Here is a 21452-nt window from a genome sequence, read left to right as displayed (position 1 = left end):
TATGACATGAACGAAGCACACTCAGGACTGCTACCAGCCTGACACAGAGGAGGCTGACCACTGTGACAATGGCACGAAGGGGACCCTGTGTGGCCTCTACTGCCCTCCCCCCCCAGTTGGCTAGAGTGATTTTCCTACCTGCCCTGCATCAGGTTGCTCCACACCAAAGTTCTACAGTAGGTCCTTTCCACTGACCTCATCAGGAGACAGGCAGGGTGATGTCCGGAAGGTGCCCAGCTGTGCTAGTGGCCAGCCGCAAGTACCTGCCTAGTTCATCTTTCTTAAACCTCAGTCCCTCCAGGTTGTAGTTCAATATAACAACATGGGTCCTGTTTGTCATCAAACACAGGCCTGCTCTGCTTGCCCCACGAGAGGCCAGTAAGAGACAAGGTGCTGGAGCAACAAAAGCAACTTTATTTGAGAAACCAGTTAACCAAGAAGAGGGTGCGCTAATGTCCCAAAAAACCATCTTCCCATCTCAGTGCGTCGAGGGGTTTTTAAAGGGGGAGGGAAACAGGAAAAGAAACTGGCTAAGGTGCTACCGGGGTTTGAGCAATCAATCCGATGTCTTCTATAAACATGGGCCAGGTTCTTCATGTTCCTTAAGAAACTCTAAACAGAATTGATTACTATAAGCTTATCACTTGCTTAGGGGGTAACATGCAAGAACGTGCTGATTATTTTGTGCAATGTGTTCTGTCTTAATTCGGCGTTCTGATTTCAGCTAGTTCCTCCAGCTGGCTACGAGCACTCAAAGTCTAAAGTATGGAGGGAGAAGTGTTCGAGGCAAACTGAATTCAAGATCGAGTTAGTCCTGCTACACCTTCACCTCACAGGGTTGGGGTGAGAAGCTAATGAGGGGAGTGTGCCAGCACTCAGGGACCTAGAAATCACCCCACTGAAACATGAGGGCCGCTTATGAACTCCTGATTCCCAAGGCTGTCCTCACCCCCCACCTCCCTCTGTTCATCCTTACGTCCCACTTATATCCTCAGTCCACCTTCACGATCCAGGGCTCGGGGCATCGATCCCAAGCAAGCTCCAACCAGCTGGAGTCTGGGGGCCTGCCTCTCCACCTATCCTTTTGATGTCTCCATCTTTATTTCCTGGAGTCTGTCCGGCTCTACTGTCCAGTGCTTCGTGTGCGCTCCCTGTCCCGTCGCCCAGCTCGCCTGTGCGCTTCCTGAGTACAGGGCAAGGACCGTGTCCGGTTGGTCGCCGGGCCCCCCGCTCCCCCCACCACCATGGCGCCTTGCACAAAGAAGCAGAGCAGAGGTCCCCCAATTCTTTCCTGAGTGTCGGGGGGCGGGGGCTTGCTTCATCCTCTCTTATCCCCTGTACTGATTACAGGGTTCAGAGCCCTGCACGAGTCCGGGGCCGGCTCGTTTCTCCAGGGAGGCTGCAGGACGGCGCTAATGTGGAGAGCGCGGGCAACGCGGAGATAACGGACTCCCGAGTCCAGCGGGCCGGGGAAGGGCGTCGCCCAGACCCGGCCGAGCCGGGCCGGGAGTGTGCCCGCGTCAGGTGCAGAGCCCGGGAGCGCCGGGCGTGCGCGTACGCGCCCCGGAGCGCGCGGCGCCCAGCAACCGCCTGGTCTGCCCGCCCGGCTCCTCTGAGATCTCTCCTCCGGCGCCTGGGGCTGGAGCGCGGGGGGGGGGGGGGGGGGGGGGGGGGGGCGGACACGTAGCGGCCTTGCCGCTGGGCTCGACTCAGCGCGGGCGCGAGGGCGGGGGAGCCGGGGACCACCGCTCCAGCCCGCTGGCCTTCGAAAGATCCTCCTGGGCCAATGGCAGGCGGGGCGACGCGCCCGGATTGGTGCAGGCGCTCTGCTGATCACTGTGGAAACCAGGGCGGCGGGGAACGCGGGAGGATGCGGAGCCGCGGGCGGGGGGAGCCGGAGGGGCGGGCGGAAGAGGCGTCCAGGTCCTGAACGACCCCGGAGTTTTTCCTGGAGGCAAAAGTCCACTACGGGCTGGCGGGCGGAGGGCGGGGCGGAGCACAGACACCAGTTGGGGGCACTGGGTAGCCGGGGATAGTCAGAGGGAAGGCAGGGGTGACTCCCGAGCGCGGGCAAGGAGGCTGGGGGAAGGGCGCGGCGGGAGGAGGAGTAGGAGAAGACAAAAGCCGAAAGGGAGGAGGGCCCGGGCCGCACACTCGAGCTGCGGGCGTGGAGGCCACAGTGCACGGGGCATCCCGGTCAGCAGGCAGCATGGGGAAAGGGGGGAACCAGGGCGAGGGGGCCACCGAGCGCGAGGCGCCCATGCCCACCTTCAGCTGGGAGGAGATTCAGAAGCACACCTTGCGCACGGACAAGTGGCTTGTCATCGACCGCAAGGTCTACAACATCACCAAATGGTCCAGCCGGCACCCAGGGGGCCAGCGGGTCATCGGGCACTACGCGGGGGAGGACGCTACGGTAAGGGTGTGGGGGCTCTCCTGCCGCCTTTCTCTTCTGCAGGCGGGAGTCAGGAGCCAGGGATCCCAGGGCTCCAAACCAGACCTTCAGCGCTGAATGGAGCGTCCTGGAGGCAAGGAAAGTGTGCCTACTGCGCTCGTTCCCCGTCCCAAACCCTCATCCTTTAGGACAGCGGGGCCACCTGGCTATGGGGGTCGGATTTTGGAGCCCGGGAGGCAGCAGCGCGGTGGAGATCCAAGCGGTGGGGAACCGGGTCTACCGAGCACGCTAAGGACACAGGCCTCCCATCCTTCCGCCGGGTTCACACGGAGCCAGGTACTCCCCAAAGGGGGCCCTCGGGCCCTAGGTGTTTGGCATCCCCAGCTCGGAAGATGGCCGCTTCTGGGCGCCGAGGAGCGGAGCGGGAGAGGAGCCAGGTGTGGGATTCAGCGCACGTCCCTCACTCTCCAGCCAGAGTAGGGGGTGAGGAAGGAAAAGGCCTGTCTCCGCAGGGCTTGCTCCTGCTCTGAGAAGGTCCGCAATGGCTGCCACAGAGAGACCGCCCGGGAGCTCCTGTTCTCAGGCTTGCAAGGACTACCAGGACCCATCCCCTAAAGGGTCGGTTCTTGGGCACCGGGGTGGGGAATTGGAAGGAGAGTTTGCAAAGCCCAGGTCGAGAGGGGCCTGGAGCAGTGTGGATTTAGCAACCCTAGGCTGGTTTGGCAACAGGTCCAGCTGGGCCAGAGTTACTCAGACTTCTCAACTACTCAATGGTCCTCTGTTTCTAAATCCTGCCAGGAATGCCCTTCCCTCATCTGCACTCCTAAAGGTATTGGGAGCCCAAGGTATTGGGGCCAGAGCCAGAGCGGCCCATCTTACCCACACCAGGTGTGGCTCAGTCCCTTTGGCACCTCCTGATCCCGAGTCTGCAATCCTTGCATTTCTTTAGAGTGCTGCTGGAGCCCAGGGGAACTCCAATGGGAGAGAGGGAACCCAGGAGAGTCAAGGAGGGAAGAAAGGGGCCTCGGCGGCGGCAGCGAGTGGGAGGCTACTTGGGAAGGGTGAATAGGGGAGAGGCCACGGGAGAGATAGCTGGATCGGGAGAGATAGCTGGATCGGGAGAGATAGCTGGATCGGGAGAGATAGCTAGATCGTGGCACCTGGACGCCTAGCATGCTGACCATTTGGGGGCTTTTGCTGTCCTAGCTGTTTGGACCCTGTCAGTCTGTGCAACTTTTGATCTCCCTACCTTTTCCAAGTCTCCTTGGGATAGGCCTACCCAGGCAGTTATAATCTAGGCTGCGAATGGCTTATGGCTTTGGGGAGCAGGGTCTGGGCATATATGTGAGCTCAAGAAGACGGTCAACAAGAGATGGTGCCTACAGCTTTTGGGCCCATCCGGTTTTACCTGCTTGTCAACACTGCTTCAGCCCTGGGGGCTGTGCCGCTAATCATAACTTAGTGGGCGTAAGGTTTTCAGACCATCTGTGTTATGTCACGTGGCCCTTCCCGCCCCTGTTTGCAGGAGCTGGGTAAGGGCAATTCTCAAATAAAAGACCTGCCTCCTGGCCGAGCTCTTCCCACCAGTAACTATGCTCTCTTACGTGGAGAAATATATATTGTGCGGCGAAGCGCTTCATAAGCTGTGAGTAAGCACTAGAAACATTGCTTCTTGTCACTGGTCAGGCAAGTGAGAGAAGAAGGTGAGGATTATGGTAAAGTAAGCAACAAGGAATTAGGTGAAAAAAAATGTTGAAATCTACGCCCCCTTTATGTGTTGTGTTAACACATTGCGAAATCCTTATCCCCGAAGCTTACCACCTTCTAAGATGAGGCTTTCAGGGCCTGGCATGTGCTAAGTGGGGATATAGTGGTGTACCGTGGAGTGGGCAACTGGATTCTCCTCTCTTCGCTGTCTGGGACCGGGGTGGGGAAAGGCCGCGGGCAGCACGGGCGTGTAGGGAAAGGACAGAGGACCCTGGGAGGTAAGAATAGGCTAGGAATCAAGAGACCCTTGGTCTTGGGCCGTTGAGAGGTGGCTTTGCCTCTCAGAGCACAGACTTCTTCCTTAGAGCTTGGGACAGACAGAGTATTAGGGCCATGCAAGTTGGGGAGGGACCGGTCAGCAGATAAGAGTTCGGATCCCCCGGAGCACTCAGCGCACTGTTTTGAGCCGATCATGGTGCAGTAACATCCTCCGAAGAGGCCGAAAGTCCAAGAAGCCATTCTTGGGACAATTCAGGGCCTCTATAAGGGATTTTCCTGTTTCTGAAGAAAGGGCCTCAGAAGTCAAGATCACCTCTTCCCCAAAGGGTGACCTAGCCAAGCGCAGCTGTCATTTGGTGCTTCTGCAGAAGGAAGAATTTGGCCTTGCCTGTAAGAATACAGGTGCTTAATTTTTGCAATTCACAGAGCACGTGCGTGCATGTTAGTGCAGCTGGCCCTCGGATCAGACCTGTAGGTATCTCTCATTGCTCTTAGGTTTAAAAACCTTGCTCGAGTTTGAAAACCTTGCTCCAGTGGTAGCACTCAGCCCCTGAGCTCAGGATCTGTCATCACAGAGCCCTCTAGGCCCACCCCTCTCCCTCTCTCCCTTCCTATTCCACCTCCCCTGCCCTCTGGCACTCCTTTGCTCTCCACCTTGCTGTGGGAAAAGGAACGCTCCTCGTCCCAAGGATGTCTGCTCTTCAAGGCAGAGGCTCACCACCCACCACTGCAGAGCTTCCCCCACTTGGGGCTTTGAATCTTCAGCTGCGATTCATCACACAATTATTCGGTGTCTCCGCGGCTCTGAGCTGGGCCCCGGGCGTTAAGATGAACAATTCAGACAATGACCACATCTGGTGGGTTTGCTTCTCTCCCTTCCTCTCAAGCTGGGACTTGACACTGGATCCTCTCCTTCTAGGCGCCAGCTCCCCACCTCCTGCCTTGTCTCCAGCTTTTCCTGCCCCATCTGCATCGGTCGCCTACTAGAACCCGGGGAAGGCGAGAAGTGGTCAGGGTTCTTTCCATCGGTGAACCTGCTCCTATGTTGTTCTAATGAAAAGGCAACCGGTTGAAAATGGCACGATCTCTGACCTCCTTTAGACAGGGCAGGAGGGTCGTGGTATTCGGAGTCAGAGGACCTAGGCTTGCATCCCCGCTTTAGGAATTCCTAAGCGAGGCATTTCCTGTGAACTTTGCTTTCACACGTCTGTGAAATGGGAGGTTGTTGCCAGGCTCCAATGGGCTGTGCATAACTTCACTCTTTCACCCCCAGGACGCCCTACAGGTGTGAGGGATCGTTACTGGGTGTCCCTTAGCCTCCTGTGCCCCTATGTGCATGTCCCCAGCACCCAGAGTAGGTAGCTAAGTAGACCACAGAGTGTGAAGAAATGTTGAGTGTCCCCATTTTCACCAAAGGAAAAGGTGTTGACAGCGCATGAAATCGCTCCTCTGTTTTTGCCCAGAAGGCAGCTGTACCTTCTGAGCGGGATCCGGGCAGGGCAGGCTGGCCCCCCGCTGACTGCAGCCTCAGGCAAGCACCCAGCGAAGCATCCTCCCATTGCTTATCCTTTGTGAGAATCCTCTCAGGCCCCGTGGGTTTCCTCTGCTGTCACTTGCGCCTACCTTCTGTGTAGATGTGCCCTTCCCACCCCCGGGGCCTTGCGTGTGCCAGATACCAGCTGAGAGATGCTCTCATCGAGAACGCTCTGGTCACAGAGCTCGGCCCCCAGCCTCTTCCTTTCCGTGGGATGCGCCACGGTCCAGGGGCTCCACCATGGGAAGGGCGTCAAGTGACTCTGTCTCTAGCTGAGAACTCAGGGTACTTCCTCAGCTTCTCCCTCTTTAACCCCTTGTTCTGCGGAGTCCTGCTCCCCAGGGCTGCTACCTGAGACATGGAATGCCCTGAGTTTGCTCCTCCCATGTTTCCTGGGTCCAGGCTCAGTGCCCAGATGTATGAGGCTGGCCTGGAGACTAGCTCTGCTCTGCAGAGAAGGTGGGCACAGCCGGAAACAAATCATGGCTCCCAACCCTCGGTGTGGTAGGAGCCACCAGCTCTACCCTGAGTGGGGTTGGGCCAGGGAAGGTGTCTTCACGAAGAAGTTGGCTGGCGTTGGCGCTGGGGGTGGCGGAAACAGGAAGTGCAGCGTACGGGGTCTTCCATTTTGGGATCTCTGGTCCCTCCTCCAGCAGCCTGCCCTTCCCACCCTGCAGCCCACACACCTGCCCGCCTGAGGACAGGTCCAGTCTGCTCTCAAGCTGTTGCTGCTCCTTTCTCTTCACCCTTGTCTCAGGCCCTCCTGGAAAGCCGTTGGCTTCTCTTCCTGACAAGTGAGGACAGATTCTGGTTCCAATTCTTGTTCCCAAAGTCAACGTTTGGATTGGCCCCCTCTTGCCTTACCTGGTGACGTCCCTAGCACCAGCCAGACACTTCTATAACCCAACAGTTACTGGGAACCTTCTGTAGGAGTGTGAGGTCCCTCTGCGACGCTTTGAAGGGGAAGACACAAAAAGTGCTCAACTCTCAGCGGGGAGGAAGCTTGTTTTGATTGAGGCATGTGTATGAACATTGGGAAACTCTAGAAGTAGGCACACCTGCAATGTGCCTGCAGGCTAGCAACTTCGCCTCTCTCAGTCTCTTTTCTTGTCTCTAAAATAGGACCTGCCTTAGAGTTTGGTAAAGGTTAGCGCTTATGTACACCTAAGTGTAGCTCAGTGGCTAACCTACATGTCTCAACATGCGGCAACTCTGCAACCCCAGACTGCGGCGGGAGAGGGTGAAGAGTTCTGGTGTCTTAGAAGCATGAGCCAGTTGCACACAACAGCGCAAGAAGGGTCTGAACATGATTGCAGAGTGGGAGAGTTTCCTGGGGTTCGAGGCGGCAGATCTGTGGGATCCTGGGCCCTCACATTCACTTGTAAGCCCCTCTTAAGCATGGTCGTAAGCCTTGGGGTTGCAGTGGCCCTGCAACGGTTGCAGACGGCTGTGGCCCTTCCCTTGTGGAGCTCAGCATAGTCTAGCGGGGGTGGAGAATGACATACATGGAAGTAATACAGCCCGTGAATTTGTAACTGTTACGAAGAAGGCAAAACAGGGCAATGTCCAAGAGAGAGTGTGGGGCTGGGGGGTGGTTGGGAAAAGCTGGCCACGGGGCACCATGGGAGCAGGGCTCCCAGGCAGAAGGAAGCGCCGTGCTAAGGTCCTGGCATCAGCATGAGTTTGGTGGGTTCACAGGTGTTCTTCACCTGGTTTGCTCAGAAAGCCGTCAGATCTACCAGGGACGGCCAGACAATCTAACAGCACTTGGTTTCCTCAACGGGCAGGAGGGATGTGGTGCAGCAGTCCCTGAGTCAGGTGAAACTGGATTTGATCCTGGCTCTGCACTTGGAGCAGAGGATGTCCCCTTCCTGTGCTCCGGTGTCTTCATCTATACCACAGGGTGCTCAGCCTTCGGGGAGGGAGCGTAAACAAGGCTCCTGGCTCCCTCCCTGTCACATGGGGGGGTGAGAGGCCACCCGAGAGCCCTCTGGAAATGGCCAAGGAATGGCCTGGGTCAGGATGGGAGTCTGTCTGTCTGTCCCTCTGCTCCACCAAGTTCCCCAGCCCAGGCGGGGGCTTGAGGGCATGACCTAGACCTGGGGCTGGGGTGAGGTAGGGCAGCGGATGCTGGCTGAGAAATGAGCCACCTCGTCCCTCAATTCTTCACCACCTGCTCCTAAGAATGGGGACGTGGTCTAACATCATCACAATACCTTCTTTGCGATTAAGAGAATGAACAGTAAGTCCTTCCTATGACCAGATATGTGGTCCATATTCAAATTTTCTCCTTCAACCCCAAAAATGACCTGTGGAACGGCTGGGTCTTTATTTTTTTTCCCCCTCCAAATAGGAGACTTTCAAATCAAGCACTGCCTTTTTAATAATCTTTTTGTTTTATCTTTTTCAGCTTTTATTTATTTATTTATTTTTAAAGATTTTATTTATTCATTTGACAGAGAGAGACACAGCAAGAGAGGGAACACAAGCAGGGGGAGTGGGAGAGGGAGAAGCAGGCTTCCCGTGGAGCAGGGAGCCCGATGCGGGGCTCGATCCCAGGACCCTGGGACCATGACCTGAGCCGAAGGCAGACGCTTAACGACTGAGCCACCCAGGCGCCCCTTTTTTCAGCTTTTTAAAGGCTAAACACCCCCTCCCAACATACACACGCGCACACACACACACACACTTCCCACCCCCAGCTACGTTGATGTTTCTCATGGTGTCATTTGACTTCGTCCTCTGTCCTGCAATGTGTGAAAGTTTGGCTCACTGCTGGGTAAATGTTTGCCACTGGGTCATCGTATTGTAGCCCATGATGTCTGCTCATCCCTAATGGAAATGCCATGTTGGTTATGAGATGATTTATGTAATAATTTACATAATGCATATAGAAAAGAACCTAGAGGGAAACAAGCAAAAATATTAGCAATGGTGGTCGCTCTCTGGGTGGTATTTATTTTCCTCTTTATTCTTCTGTACATTCTCTAAATTTGCCCAAATCGAGCACATTATAACTTTGTAATTAGAATTACAATAATAATACTGTTTTTTTAAGATTTTTTATTTATTTATTTGACAGAGAGAGTGCAAACATGGGGAGCGGCAGGCTGAGGGAAAGGGAGAAGCAGACTCCCCGCCAAGCAGGGAGCCCCGACATGGGGTTCGATCTCAGGACCCTGGGATCATGACCTGAGCAGAAGGCAGACGCTTAACCGACTGAGCCACCCAGGCACCCCTACTTTTTAAATTTTAAAAGCAATAATACAGCAGTATTAGAGAAAGTTTGAGAATAAAATAAAGCAAGGCATAATGCCACTACCTTAACACATAACCGTTTAGGGCTTCATCGTTTTCATAATTATTTTCATGCTTTTTCTAATAATGCAAAAGCTTTTGTCAGACATGTTTTTTGCCTAGTTCTGTATTTGGTTTTGGCTTGACATGATCTCCCAAGCACATTTTCTGTGCTGTAGTGGGCTCCAGCCCTGTGCTTTTCGTTGTAAACCATGTGCTTGGGGTGGCGGGTGGTGTGGTTTCCTGGGTGCCCTGCCCAGTCCGTGCATCTCCCTGCAGGGGTACATTTTTCTGACTCGCCCGGAGGCATCCTGAATGTCTGCACACACCCTTGGTGAGCTGAGGGTGGAGACCCAGGGGTAGCGCCGGTTTGGCCGGGCACCACGGAATCCGCCGAGATGAGGCAGGAGAGAGCATTTGGGGCCAGGTCCCGGGAGGCCTCGCTCAGTGTCCCAAGTGGGGACGTGGAGAGCGGCTGCTGGTGAGCCCTGCCCTCCCTGGTTGAGGTCTCCCACTTACCACCTGCTTCCCTGCTCCCTAGGATGCCTTCCTCGCCTTCCACCGTGACCTTGATTTCGTGCGCAAGTTCATGAAGCCTCTGCTGATTGGAGAGCTGGCTCCGGAGGAGCCCAGCCAGGACCATGGCAAGAACGTGAGTGTGCCCAGACCAAGGAAGGAGGGGAGGGTTTGCAGGGAGAGGGGGTGCCCACCCAAAGACAGAGTGCCAGGTGTGGGCCAAGGGAATTTTATGCCAGTCCAAGGGAGCCACCGCACAATGCCTGGGGTTAGGCAGGACTCAGATTCTGCAGTGAGCCTCTTCCTCCTGCTGCCAGCCTAGGCTGGCCCCCTACCTTGGAGTGATTCTTTCCCAGGCTCTTCACGTCCGTGGTGTCAATAGAGTTAGGCTGGGCCCAGGGTCTTCTCTTCTGGTCCCGTCCTCCCACCGTTTTCTCTCTCTCCTTCCCGGGAAATCCAGCCCATTCCATGTGTCCCTTCCCCTGGCTCTCCCCGTCTCTGCCCCTCCCCTTTCTCCCCAAGGCTGATGGGGGGAGATTGTCTTCACCCCTCCCTGGAGCTGACCTGGGTTTCCATCCTGCTTCCTTCACCCATGGCTCCGCCCTCCGCCCTCCCCAGCCCCCCTGTAGGCAGGCAGCTTCTCGCCTCTCCTCGGTGTCCTGTGGGCTTCCGCCTTCCTGACGCTGCCTTCTTGGCCCCTACCTGGTTTCCCCGCTTTCCCGACTTAAACGGGTGTTAGCCACTCTTCAGATTCTTTGCCACTTATCACCCGGGCTCCCAAACCTGGCTTCCTCCCCCCACATGGCACCCTGTCTACCCTTTCAAAGCACCCTCTTCCCCCCACCTGCTTGACCCCTGCTCCTTCGCCCAGCCATGCTCATGTCTCCAGAGCTGCCCCCGACTCCACCTTGGCCTCCCCCGCTCCACATCCCCAAGGCCCACCCAGTGGTCCTGCCTCCCTGAACTCCCTAGGGGCAGGGATGTCGTCCGGCAGTCTTGTGTCCCCCACCACAACCCCCTCGACAGAGTGCCCAGAGCAAGTGGGGGCAGGGTTGGGTAGTGGAGAAGTGCGAGCTTGTGTGTGTGTGTGTGTGTGTGTGGTGTACATAGCACAAATTTTACCATTTTAGCCAGTTTTAGATGCACAGTTTGGTGGCTTGGGAGCACATTCACATTGTTATGCAAACTTTACCATCATCTACTTCCGGAACTTATTCATCACCCCAAATTATAACTGTCCCCATTAAACATTAACTCCCCATTAAACATCCCCCCTCCCTGCAGCCCCGGTGAACACTACTCCACTTCCTGTCTGTGATTCGCCTACTCTAGGTAGCTCAGGTACATGGGATCATTCAGTATTTGTCCTGTGGTGTCTGGCTTAATTTCACGGAGCAGGGGGTCTGCAAGGTTCATCCCTGCAGTAGCGGGTGTCGGACTCTCCCTCCTCTTTGAGGCTGAATACTATTCCATTGTGCGGATAGACCACGTTCTCTTTAGGCATGCATCCATTGATGGCTAGTTGGGTTGTTTCTGCCTCGTGCCTTGGGAGTAATGCCACCGTGAACGTGGTGTGCAAAACACTGGCTTTTGAGTCGAATCCTTTCTCTGCCGCCTACCTGGCTGGGGCCAAATGTGCAGTCCTCCGGGCTGTGGAGGCCCAGGCAGGTGTGGCGGGCGTGATGCGTGGTGGCTGGGCTCCCTCGGGTCACAGGCCTGTGGAGCGGCCCCTCTTGCCACCGCTTCTCCTGGCGAGAAGACATCGGTCCCCTCCAGCGCAGCTAGGTGGCCAACACCTTCCCTGTGCTCTTGCTCAACAGTCCCAGATCACCGAGGACTTCCGGGCCCTGAGGAAGGCCGCTGAGGACATGAACCTGTTCAAGAGTAACCACCTGTTCTTCCTCCTTCTCCTGGCCCACATCATCGTCATGGAGAGCATTGCCTGGTTCATCATCTTTTACTTTGGCAATGGCTGGATTCCAACCATCATCACAGCCTTTGTCCTTGCTACCTCTCAGGTGAGGTGGGGCACCCTCACCGGACGCCTACAGCCCCCACCCTAACCCCCACCCCCACCCCCTTAGCTCGCAGAGGCCGGGGACGCTTGAAGGCTGGCTCTGTGAAAGCATCTCTTTCCCCAGGCCCAAGCTGGATGGCTGCAACACGATTATGGCCACTTGTCTGTCTTCAAGAAGTCCGCATGGAACCACGTTGTCCACAAGTTCATCATTGGCCACTTAAAGGTAAATACCGGCAGCCCTGGGCGTCTGCCCATCAATCAGCAGCTGGCTCGGCCCTGGCTTACTTTGCCCGGGGCCAAGTCTCCTCCCGGGTCAGTGTCTGTGGCCTCAGGGTAACGCGCCGGGGAGCCAGGCCTTCCTGCTGGGGTTTTCGAATCCTCCCCTCCTCTGACCTTCCCAGCCCTGTCTCCGTATCAAATCGACCAGCAAAAGCAGCATGCTGGTTATGAGGACAGGCGCACACTGCCCTTGTACATTGACTCAGTTGATGATATTGATATTGTTTGCTCGTTATCTAAAAACTTTTCTAATAAGTCCCTCTTAGTCTGAAAGAGAGATATTGTCGCGGAAGTCTTTAGATAAGGGACATGAAAGAGCACAATGATCAGCTGGGCCACAGGACCAGAGTTGTATTTAAGGCTCGTGGGGAAATAGTTCCTGTCCTCCCCCCTGCCGCTGAGGAGGTCGCCCCACAAAGCGTTACAGCGAGGCAAGTTCATCAGAAGACAGGCTGGACTTGCCAGCGACCTTGGACTCATCCGATTGGCTTACCTCCTTGCCGGCTCGTTCTGAAACAGATCATCCCCTACTCGGCCCTTTCCCAGAAGCAGCCAGCTGCTTCCTAAGAAAGGCTGGGTCCTAAAGAATCCCACCACCCCGCCTCACTCTGGCTTGGGAAGAGCTAGCTGTCTGGGTTAAGCATATACCCCGCCTCTGACCTCTAACCTCTGGGCCCAAGTACCCCATCTTTGGAACAAAGCGCTCTACTATGCACACCCACTCCCTTCAACCCAGACCGCGGAGAGCCCATGGCTTGTCTTGTGGGCCCCGGATCTGGTTGGGGGCGAACCAGCGCTGAACTAGGAACCGGTTCCCTTGCAGCTTGCCTGGCCCTGAGCCTGAGGCAGCCTGAGAACCTGGTTTCTGTCCAGACATTCAGGGCTGAAGGGAGCGGGTGTGCATAGTAGAGCGCTTTGTTTCATTTCATACTCTTGTCTGCTGGACAAAACCCTCCTCGGTATTGGAAAGTAACATCTCACTCCCGACCTGCGTTATCCCCACCCGCTTAACAAAGATGGGCTGTGTCCTGTATCCAGATTCTGGGTGGAAGCCGGGAGGGCCTTTCCTGCCTCACATCCCGCAGTTTTCTTTTCTTTCTTTTTTTTTTTTTAAAGATTTTATTTATTTATTTGACAAAGAGAGACACAGCAAGAGCAGGAACATAAGCAGGGGGAGTAGAAGAGGGAGAAGCAGGCTTCCCGCCGAGCAGGGAGCCCGATGCGGGGCTCAATCCCAGGACCCTGGGATCATGACCTGAGCCGAAGGCAGACGCTTAACGACTGAGCCACCCAGGCGCCCACATCCCTCAGTTTTCGCAGGGCCTTGGAGCGCAGCTCTTGTGTCAGACGGAGGACGAGGCCAGGGCAGAGGACTGGCCTCCATGGAGAATGTGGGCTAATGACATCAGAACTCTGGGATAGGGGGAAGACGGGGTACTTGGGCCCAGAGGTTAGAGGTCAGATTCAGGGGCTGCACTCATGGCTGGTCAGTTCTCTGCTTTGCTGTGTCCTTCTTGCCATGTGTAGGCCGGGGGGCACAGTTATGCAGCTCACCCTAGGGTGCCCCAGAGCCTGGAGCCTCACAGCTTGGCTGAAACCAGTCTGGCACCCCATAGTCACACAGCTGCAGACAAGCCTTGTAGATCTATCTGCTCTCCTGGCTTCCCTTTGCTGGGAAAAAAGGGGGCTGGCTGCAGGGAGGTCCCCAGGTGCCCTGCCACCTCGAGTGTCCTAGCACAAGCTGGTAGGGGAGCAGAGAATGGGGTGCCAGGCGCCTTGAGGGGCTGGGACCTGCTTCCTACTGGCAGCCTGAGCCGCTGCGGGATTCCAGAGTGGGCTCTCCCCATCCCGACTTGCGGGCTCTTCCTGCAGACAGGTTTTTCAGAGGATGGTCTTGTACAAAGAGTCCTGAGTCATCACACCTCTGTTAAAAACCCTTTAATTGTTCGGCATTGCACTTAGGATAAAAGGCACACTGCAAGGCCAGCACCCTCCAGACTCCGCATCTGGAGATGGAGACCAGGGGACCGCCAACTTTTTCAATACATCATCTCGGGCCACCGGGGCCAGGACGAGGGCGAGGCAAGTGGGGCACTTGCCTTGGGCACAAAATTCAAGGGGACACTAAAGGACTCAGTAATCAGGATGAAGAACATTTTGATGTATGTTTTAAAAAACAAAATTAATGCCAAGGAAAATCTACAGTGAACAAAATAGCAACATTTTAAATAAAGATCAGGACTGTGCTGGGCCATATTGGAACCTGAGGCAAAAGGAAACAATCTGTGACCCTATATGCGTGTTTGTATGTATTCTTTTTTTAATGGTTAGTTGGTCTTTTTCCTCAGAACAATTAAAGTAGTTGAGAAATATTTAAGAGTTGGGAACTTGGACGTATTAAAGGTCCCAACATTAAGGGAAAGCATATTATTTGTACCATAACAGAATTTATTATTATTTTACTTTGGTTTAAGTTAGTTAAAAATGATTTAAGGGGCGCCTGGGTGGCTCAGTCGGTTAAGCGTCTGACTCTTGGTTTCAGCTCGGGTCATGATCTCAGGGTCGGGAGATTGAGTCCTGTGTCGGGCTCCGTGCTGGGTGGGGAGTCGGCTTGAGAGTCTCTCTCTCTCCCTCTCCCCCTGCCCCTCCCACCCTAAAAAAAAATTTTTTTTTTAATTTTTAAATTAAGATTGTCACTCGGTGGAGAAAAGTCATCCAACTTGGCAATTCTCTCATTTGAAAATGAGACCAACCAAAAAGTCGATTCGGAAAACGTTGTTGATGCCTTTGTGACCATTCAAGCCAGGAGTACACATTTTTCGATTTCCCTCAGGGTCTGATAGGGTTTAGCTCAGGATTTTGGCTGCGATCCTGGGTCTTCGGCTCAACCAAGGGGCCTTTGGCTTCTGGAGCAGTCCACACTGCCCCTTCCCCGGCCCCTGAGGCCCTCGCCCGGCCTCTTCCCTCTGTCAGGAAGGCACCGCTCACTCTCACTCTGCCTGGCCCCCTCTCCTCCCCCAGGTTTGCTTGTCTTTCCCGGCCCCATCTCAGGGTGCTGGGGTGCCCTACTCTCCCTTGCCAGGCCACGGGCTTGCCTCTGGATCACCGCTTCATCCCCAGGGCTGCTCCTCATCCCAGGGCAGGCAGGGCTTCTGGGTGGGAAGACCAAGTAGGGCTCTGCCTAGTGAAGAATGGAAGAGAACCCCCCCGGAGGACTAGCTCTGTCCAGAGAGAGCAAAACGGCCTCCCTTCGCTGACTCATCCCCGGGGCGTTCACAGCTCATCTCTCTTTCCTTCCTTCATTTATTCCACAAACATCCCTGGATCGGTGTATTCTAAATATCTGCCCACTCTTAACATGACTTGCTCCTCAGTTTCTTTGTGTTGGGGACTTTCCATGTGACCTTTCCCAGGAGTGGGGTTCCTTCCGGCTAGAAAGGTGAATGTGTCAGCTGAGTCCTCAGTCCTCCGAGCCCTCACTCACTGACATTTTTTTTTCCCCGCTTTGATGGGTTTTGAGACCCACGTGCTACAGGCAAGGGCCACACCTGTGCCTGCCCAGGCCTCTCCGTGTCCAGAGACCTTGTTTGTGCTAAAAGGATCTTCCAAGCAAAGTGTTTGTTTTAGCAGTTAGTTCTTTTTGTGGATGGCCAGACCCTGGGCCCAAGGGTTGATTGATCCAGCAGTAGTTCACCAGTAAAGAGTGAAGAGTCGGAAGGGTCCCATTTCCTTCTATGTGCCACAGGGCAACTTTGGGGAGAGACATGCCTCCAAACTGTGTCGAGAGCTTGAGTTGGTGAGACAGATCTTTGTGACTTTGAAATAAAGACTCAGGCAATGCTTCCTGTCTCCTAGAATCATGGTTTTATATTTTCATGTTAGAACCTGGGAGCTCGTCCCTGTTCCTGTTAGCGATGGCTTATTAAGCCTTCCTTTGGCCTTCCGGGTGGGACCTCACTGAGTCCTCACGGCTCAGGGCAGCAACTGATCTGGCTGTTGGGTTGTCTCTTGCCAACTGCTTATAGAATATTCACAGATTTATGCAACCATCATCACAATCGACTTGGGAGCATCTTCATCATCCCCAAAAGAAACCTCACACCTCTTAGCTGCCACCTCCCAACCCCCTCATCCCTCCCATGTGTCTCCAACCCTAACCCTGGGCAGCCACTAACCTTTCCATCTCTAGATTCTCTAGTCTGGACATTTCCTATAAATGGAATCACATATGTGGTCCTTTTGTGTCTGGCTTCGTTCACGCAGCAGGAGGTTTTCAAGTTTCGTCCACGTTGTAGCAGGTGCTTCCCACCTTTCTGTGGCATGGCCACACAGTTTCCACCTGTTGGTCATTTTGAGTAATGAGAATGTTGGTGTACGATTTTGTGTGGCCATGTTTTCATTTCTCTTGCGTACACACCTAGGAGTAGAGTCCTGGGCCATGTAGTAGAGACCCTCTCTTACCGTTCCTGAAAGAGAAGTGTTTCTCCTTGTATAACACAGCGCTCGGGGGACGTGCGGAGACTGAGGGGTGTGGGGGCTCACACCTGGTGCTGGCAGAGGGCAGAGGCCACCCCACACCAGCCAAGGTGCTCGCCATGCGCTCTGGCACCAGCCGGCCTCGCCGCCATTGCTGTGGGGGATGGGGAAACATGGAGGGCTGGCCTGGCTTGGCTCCATTCACAAGTCCTGGCCTCTGGACTCAGTACTGGCCGGGCTGCTTTCGGAGGCTCGGGGGCCCGAGGCCCCGGGTGTGATGGAGAAGTTGGTTCTGAGTCTTGGCGCTGCTCACCCCATTCCCCCCCACCCAGGGTGCCTCCGCCAACTGGTGGAACCATCGCCACTTCCAGCATCACGCCAAGCCCAACATCTTCAACAAGGATCCCGATGTGAACATGCTGCACCTGCTCGTCCTGGGCGAATCGCAGCCCATTGAGGTATGATGAAGGGTCAGTGTTGACGTGGGGAGTGTTTGACCTGAGCTGGAACCAGGGAAGGAATCCTGGAGGTTGGATAGTCATCCAAACACATCTGCCTCTGATGTTTACCTGGAAACCCTTCCTGGACGCCCTGAATTGCTCAAGCTGGAATTTCGATGGAATGGCCTCACGTATGAATAATGAACCAGCTCCTTATCAGCATTAGAGGCCTCTCTCCCTCCCATGGGCTGGGGAAGAACATTTCCCGGCTTGTTTCTTTCTGGGGGCCAGGGAACTCTGGTCCCGGTTCAGCAGGCAGGCACAGGTCCGGGGCTCGAGTGTGGTCCCCAAACACCAGCTCAAGGAAATCTTATTGGGAGAGTCACAGTCCTCGATGCTGAGAGGGACCTCAGCGTAGTCTGGTCCAACCTGCTTCACCAGATGTGACAAAGGGAGGCTCCGGGGAAGGAGGGGATGTGTTCAGGATCCTGAACTAATTTAGCGGCTAGTCTAGGATGAAGCCCCGGATGTGAGAGTGAGGTCATTTCCTTCTGCTCTAGCACACTGCCTTATTTTTATGTTAGTTCAATTTTTAGTATAAATATAGAATTTACCTGTGACAAGCAATTAAATATTACTAGAAATACACAAAATCACAAAGTGAATCTCCTATTACCTCCATCATTCCCCTTTGCCCCAAAGATCATACCCCTGAGGGTAGCCACTGATGAAAACATGGTACGTAAACCCTTCCAGATTTCTTTTATGTGCATATTCATATGCACATTCATTTTGTATTTATTTATTTTTAAAGATTTTATTTATTTGAGAGAGAGAGGGAGAATGAGCCGGGGGGAGGGGCCGAGTGAGAAGGAGGAGCAGACCCCCCCGCTGAGCAGGAAGCCCAACGGGGGCTCGATCCCAGGACCCTGAGATCATGACCTGGCTGAAGGCAGACGCTTAACCGACTGAGCCACCCAGGCGCCCCAGCACATACTCATTTTAAAAACCAAAATTAAAACTTAGGCATTCTGTCCTGCGACTTGCCGCCTTACCAAACACAGGCCTCTTTCTGGGCGTCCAGGTGATTTGGCCTTTGCCTGGGTCTGTGTGGTGCTCCGTTGTATTTCTGTAGCATCATGTAACCCATGCTGTTTTGTAAGATAGGAAACTTGTTGCTAATTCTTAATTTCTTTTTAATAAAATCACCCCCAGTGCCTTTAAAGAATGCCCTCATTTAAACACTTTTTTTTTTTTTTTTTTTTAGAAAGTAGAGCCCTCATGGGACAGCCTTTATGTTAGGGTTTAATTTACCAAAAAATCTACCTATGCTTTGCCTTTTGGAAGTTCAGTGATGAGGTAAGCCCAAGTTTAGAAGATCCTGTTGCTTTTGTACAGCTCGTAAGCATCCCAGGGCCGGTCACAGAGGAGGGGCTCAGTAAGCATCTGTCAAGCAAGGCCCACTGAGGAAGGAGCAGGGTCCCGGATTCCCACCAGTGGTGTGTTCCTGACAATGTTGGCATCCGAGGCTTGGAACAAGGAGAGGAGAGAGGGTGTCCCTCCAGTTCTAGTTTGTACCCTGTCTTTCCCATCTCAGTTCCACCCAAGAGAATATCTGAGCAGAAACATGGGTTTTCTGCAACATGGCCAATAGCAGAGGAAATTAGCCAACATTCAGTACTTGGGAAGCCAGGCAGGGATTATATTCCCTTCCAAAGTACATGCTGCTTGCCTCTTTCTTCTAGGAAGTAGTTTGCTAGCTTTGATTAGAGGTGTCCAGATAATGCTGCTGATTAACTTGGGGCCTTCTGCTGAGTGAAATCAAAGGCTTCCCTTTCTGCGTGAGGTTTCCTGTTGGAGAGCTGGTGGCTGTCCTGCCAGTTGTTCTCTGTGTCCCTAACACCAGAAATCTAGTCTCACCAGCTCTGCTGGTAGGAAGGCTTCTTTCTGCTCTGTGCCATGGCCAGTGAAGCCTCTTCCAACACCTCCTCTCCCTAGACACCTCTTCAGTGCCAGCTTTGGGGCCGGGGCCGGGTGGGAGGTTTCGGAAACCTGGTTACCCCATTGCTAGTAGCATTTGAAAGACCACCCTGTGGAAATCCTCAACTCTTAACACCTGTGTGGGTGAAAAGGCCAGATATTTGCTGGGCTCCTGGTCGAGCTGTGCCCTGGTGTCCACGAGAGCATGCTGCGGCCCTGGGAGGGACCCCGGCAACAGTGGGTCCGACGGCCTTGTCTCCTGCCAGGCCCGCATATCACACACCACACCAGGGCCACCCACCTGGCCCCATGTGGCCAGGCCTTGGGGTTGTTGAGCCAGCCTCTGGCCTCCAGAGCAAGGAGGCCAGGCCTCTTATCTCCAGGCCCAGGTAAACAAACGAGCTCCAAAGAGCTAAGCAGAAATTAAGTAGAGGAATCTGAACAGTGAAATCCCTTTCCTCATGAGTTCTCTGCCTTTTGGTCTTATTTATGACTTCTGGGAGGATTCTGTTTGTTTTATGTAGAAAGAGGTATTCACTTTTCTCCCCCCTCCTGCAGATTCCTTTAATTTCTTTCATGCTTAGAAATTCTTTTTTTTTTTTTTAAGATTTTATTTTAAGTAGTCTCTATACCCATCGTGGGGCTCGAACTCACAACCTCGAGATCGAGAGTCATGTGCTCTACCAAGTGAGCCAGCCAGACGCTCCAAGAAAGTTCTCCATTTGTATTATTTTCCGTGTTTTGTGGCTTCATTTTTGAAGTATTTAACTTTGGCCACACGTGCTATGGGTAGGCTTCTAATCCTTCTCATTTGTCTGGAGTCAGCCAGGTTCCCCAGCACCCCCATCAGGATGCACGGCCCCATCTGTGCGGGGCAGTGTGCCCCCTTGAGCCCCGCACCCGAGCTGGGTGGTCAGCCTCATGGCGGGGGGCGTCTTCTGCGAGACTCGGGCGGCCCCCCACCCACCCCTGGCCCTTCATCACTGGCCGGCAGCCCTCTTAGCAAAAGTCACCATCTTCACACTCTGTCTTTCCATCCTGCAGTAAGGCCTGTTTCTCCAGTTCCTCAAGCCTTTTTTTTTTTTCTCTTAAAATTCTGTTTTATACTTTTCTTTATACGTCTCGCGGGTGTTTCTTTTCCGGTTCAATCCTGGATCTTTCCTACTTTGGCTATTGGGATCAGTGTTCCTCCAATGTTCCGGGAAGCTGTTGATACTTGGTGGGTAGCTTAGGTCCAGCTGGCGTCTGCCCAGGCCTCTCTGCGATCCTAAGTTGTCTTTCAGTTGGTTCTCTTTTGAGTTTCCTGGGTAGACAGTTATATCCTTGAAAATAATAAAAGGCACTCTTTCTCATAGTTCCACCCTCTTACTTCTGGAGCTTCTGGAACAGCATTAAATAGAGGTGAAGTCAGCGGCAGGCTTCGCCCCTCCCTTTATGGGTCTGCCACATCCCAGAGGGCGACGGGGAGGCCATTATCCCTGTGGTACTGAGGCAGGCTTTCGGAAGCCGCGGGTGTCTGCACCTCCTCCCCGGAGATCCTGCCTTTCCACCTATCTGGGACGCTCTCCCTGCCCCACCGCCTGGCTGCAGCCAACCCTCCAGGCTTCTTTGTGAACCGGCCAAGGGACCAGTCCTCCCTTGGAACAACCAGGGCCCTCCTGTCAGGGCCCGTGGACCGGGGCCTTGCCATTCTGCGCATGCCCGGCCTGGCCATGTAGCTCATTTCTCTCCGGGAGTTTGCGGGTTCCCAGAGGTGGGGACTGGGCTTTGCGACAGCTCCCCTCCCCCAACCCTGAAGGGACAAGGAAGGCCCTTGTCATTCTCAGACATTTTGTTCCAAAGCTGAAAAGTCCCCTGCACATGCCCCTGGCATGCACTCAGCCTGCGATCCAAGCCTGGCCCGGGGTCTGTGGAGCGGGTGAGCACAGGAGAGCCAGCCCAGCCTGGGCAAAGGGGCAGGGACCTCCGGGAAACCAGGCCACCAGGGTTGGCAGGGCTCCCCCTCCCTCCGCCCTGATTTGCGTCCCCTCTGAGCCACCGCTTGGGAATGCGTCAAAGGGAGCCCTTGGTCTGCTACCATTTTCATCTCTCAACCACAACAAGCCGCCTTGCCTGAGTGAAAGCACCCTCTGTCTTCCCCAAGCCTCACCTATGACAGCCATCTGAGCTTTCTCCCTGTGTGTGATGAGGACTCTCCCGGACGGGAGGAGGTGCGGGGAGGAGGGCAGACTCTCACCGAGTCCGCGCACCCAGCACCGCGCCAGGCCCGGCACGCAGGACGTCACTTCACCTTTGCTTAACCATGAGGCAGGGGCTCTCATCACGCCCATTTCAAGGATGGAAGGGCTAAGGCCAAGAGACGTGAAGTAACTTGCTTGAGGTTCTAGCAGGAAAAGGCAGTGCTACCACCCAAACCCAGGCTGTCTTGCTCCCAGCCAGGGCTTCTGGGTCCCACAGGAACCTGCCCAGGGCCACCACCTGCTGGACCCCAGGGAACTGGCTTGTTGGGTCCCTCCAGCTTTCTGATGA

General features: G+C 54.5%; 1 protein-coding gene across 2 annotated transcripts in view; it reads left to right on the top strand.

Annotated features, from left to right (window-relative positions):
* The first annotated feature begins 1900 nt into the window (after positions 1-1900).
* Positions 1901-21452, top strand: part of FADS2 (fatty acid desaturase 2) — a 30568-nt gene continuing 11016 nt past the window's right edge. Inside the window, exons 1-5 of one of the 2 annotated variants that reach the window (XM_025878261.2) lie at positions 1901-2416; positions 9754-9864; positions 11549-11746; positions 11870-11971; positions 16836-16961. In XM_025878261.2, coding sequence (XP_025734046.1) covers positions 2210-2416; positions 9754-9864; positions 11549-11746; positions 11870-11971; positions 16836-16961 — 744 coding nt within the window. In that variant the 5' untranslated portion in view covers positions 1901-2209. Of the gene's footprint in view, positions 2417-2489; positions 2732-9753; positions 9865-11548; positions 11747-11869; positions 11972-16835; positions 16962-21452 lie in introns of those variants that run through there. The other variant, XM_025878260.2, reaches the window with a different exon arrangement.

Source organism: Callorhinus ursinus, unplaced genomic scaffold, assembly GCF_003265705.2.
Source record: "Callorhinus ursinus isolate GAN/ISIS: 27379988/994484 unplaced genomic scaffold, GSC_fseal_2.0 scaffold51, whole genome shotgun sequence".
Taxonomy (NCBI): Eukaryota; Metazoa; Chordata; class Mammalia; order Carnivora; family Otariidae; genus Callorhinus; species Callorhinus ursinus.
This window is presented reverse-complemented; position numbering and strand designations above follow the sequence as displayed.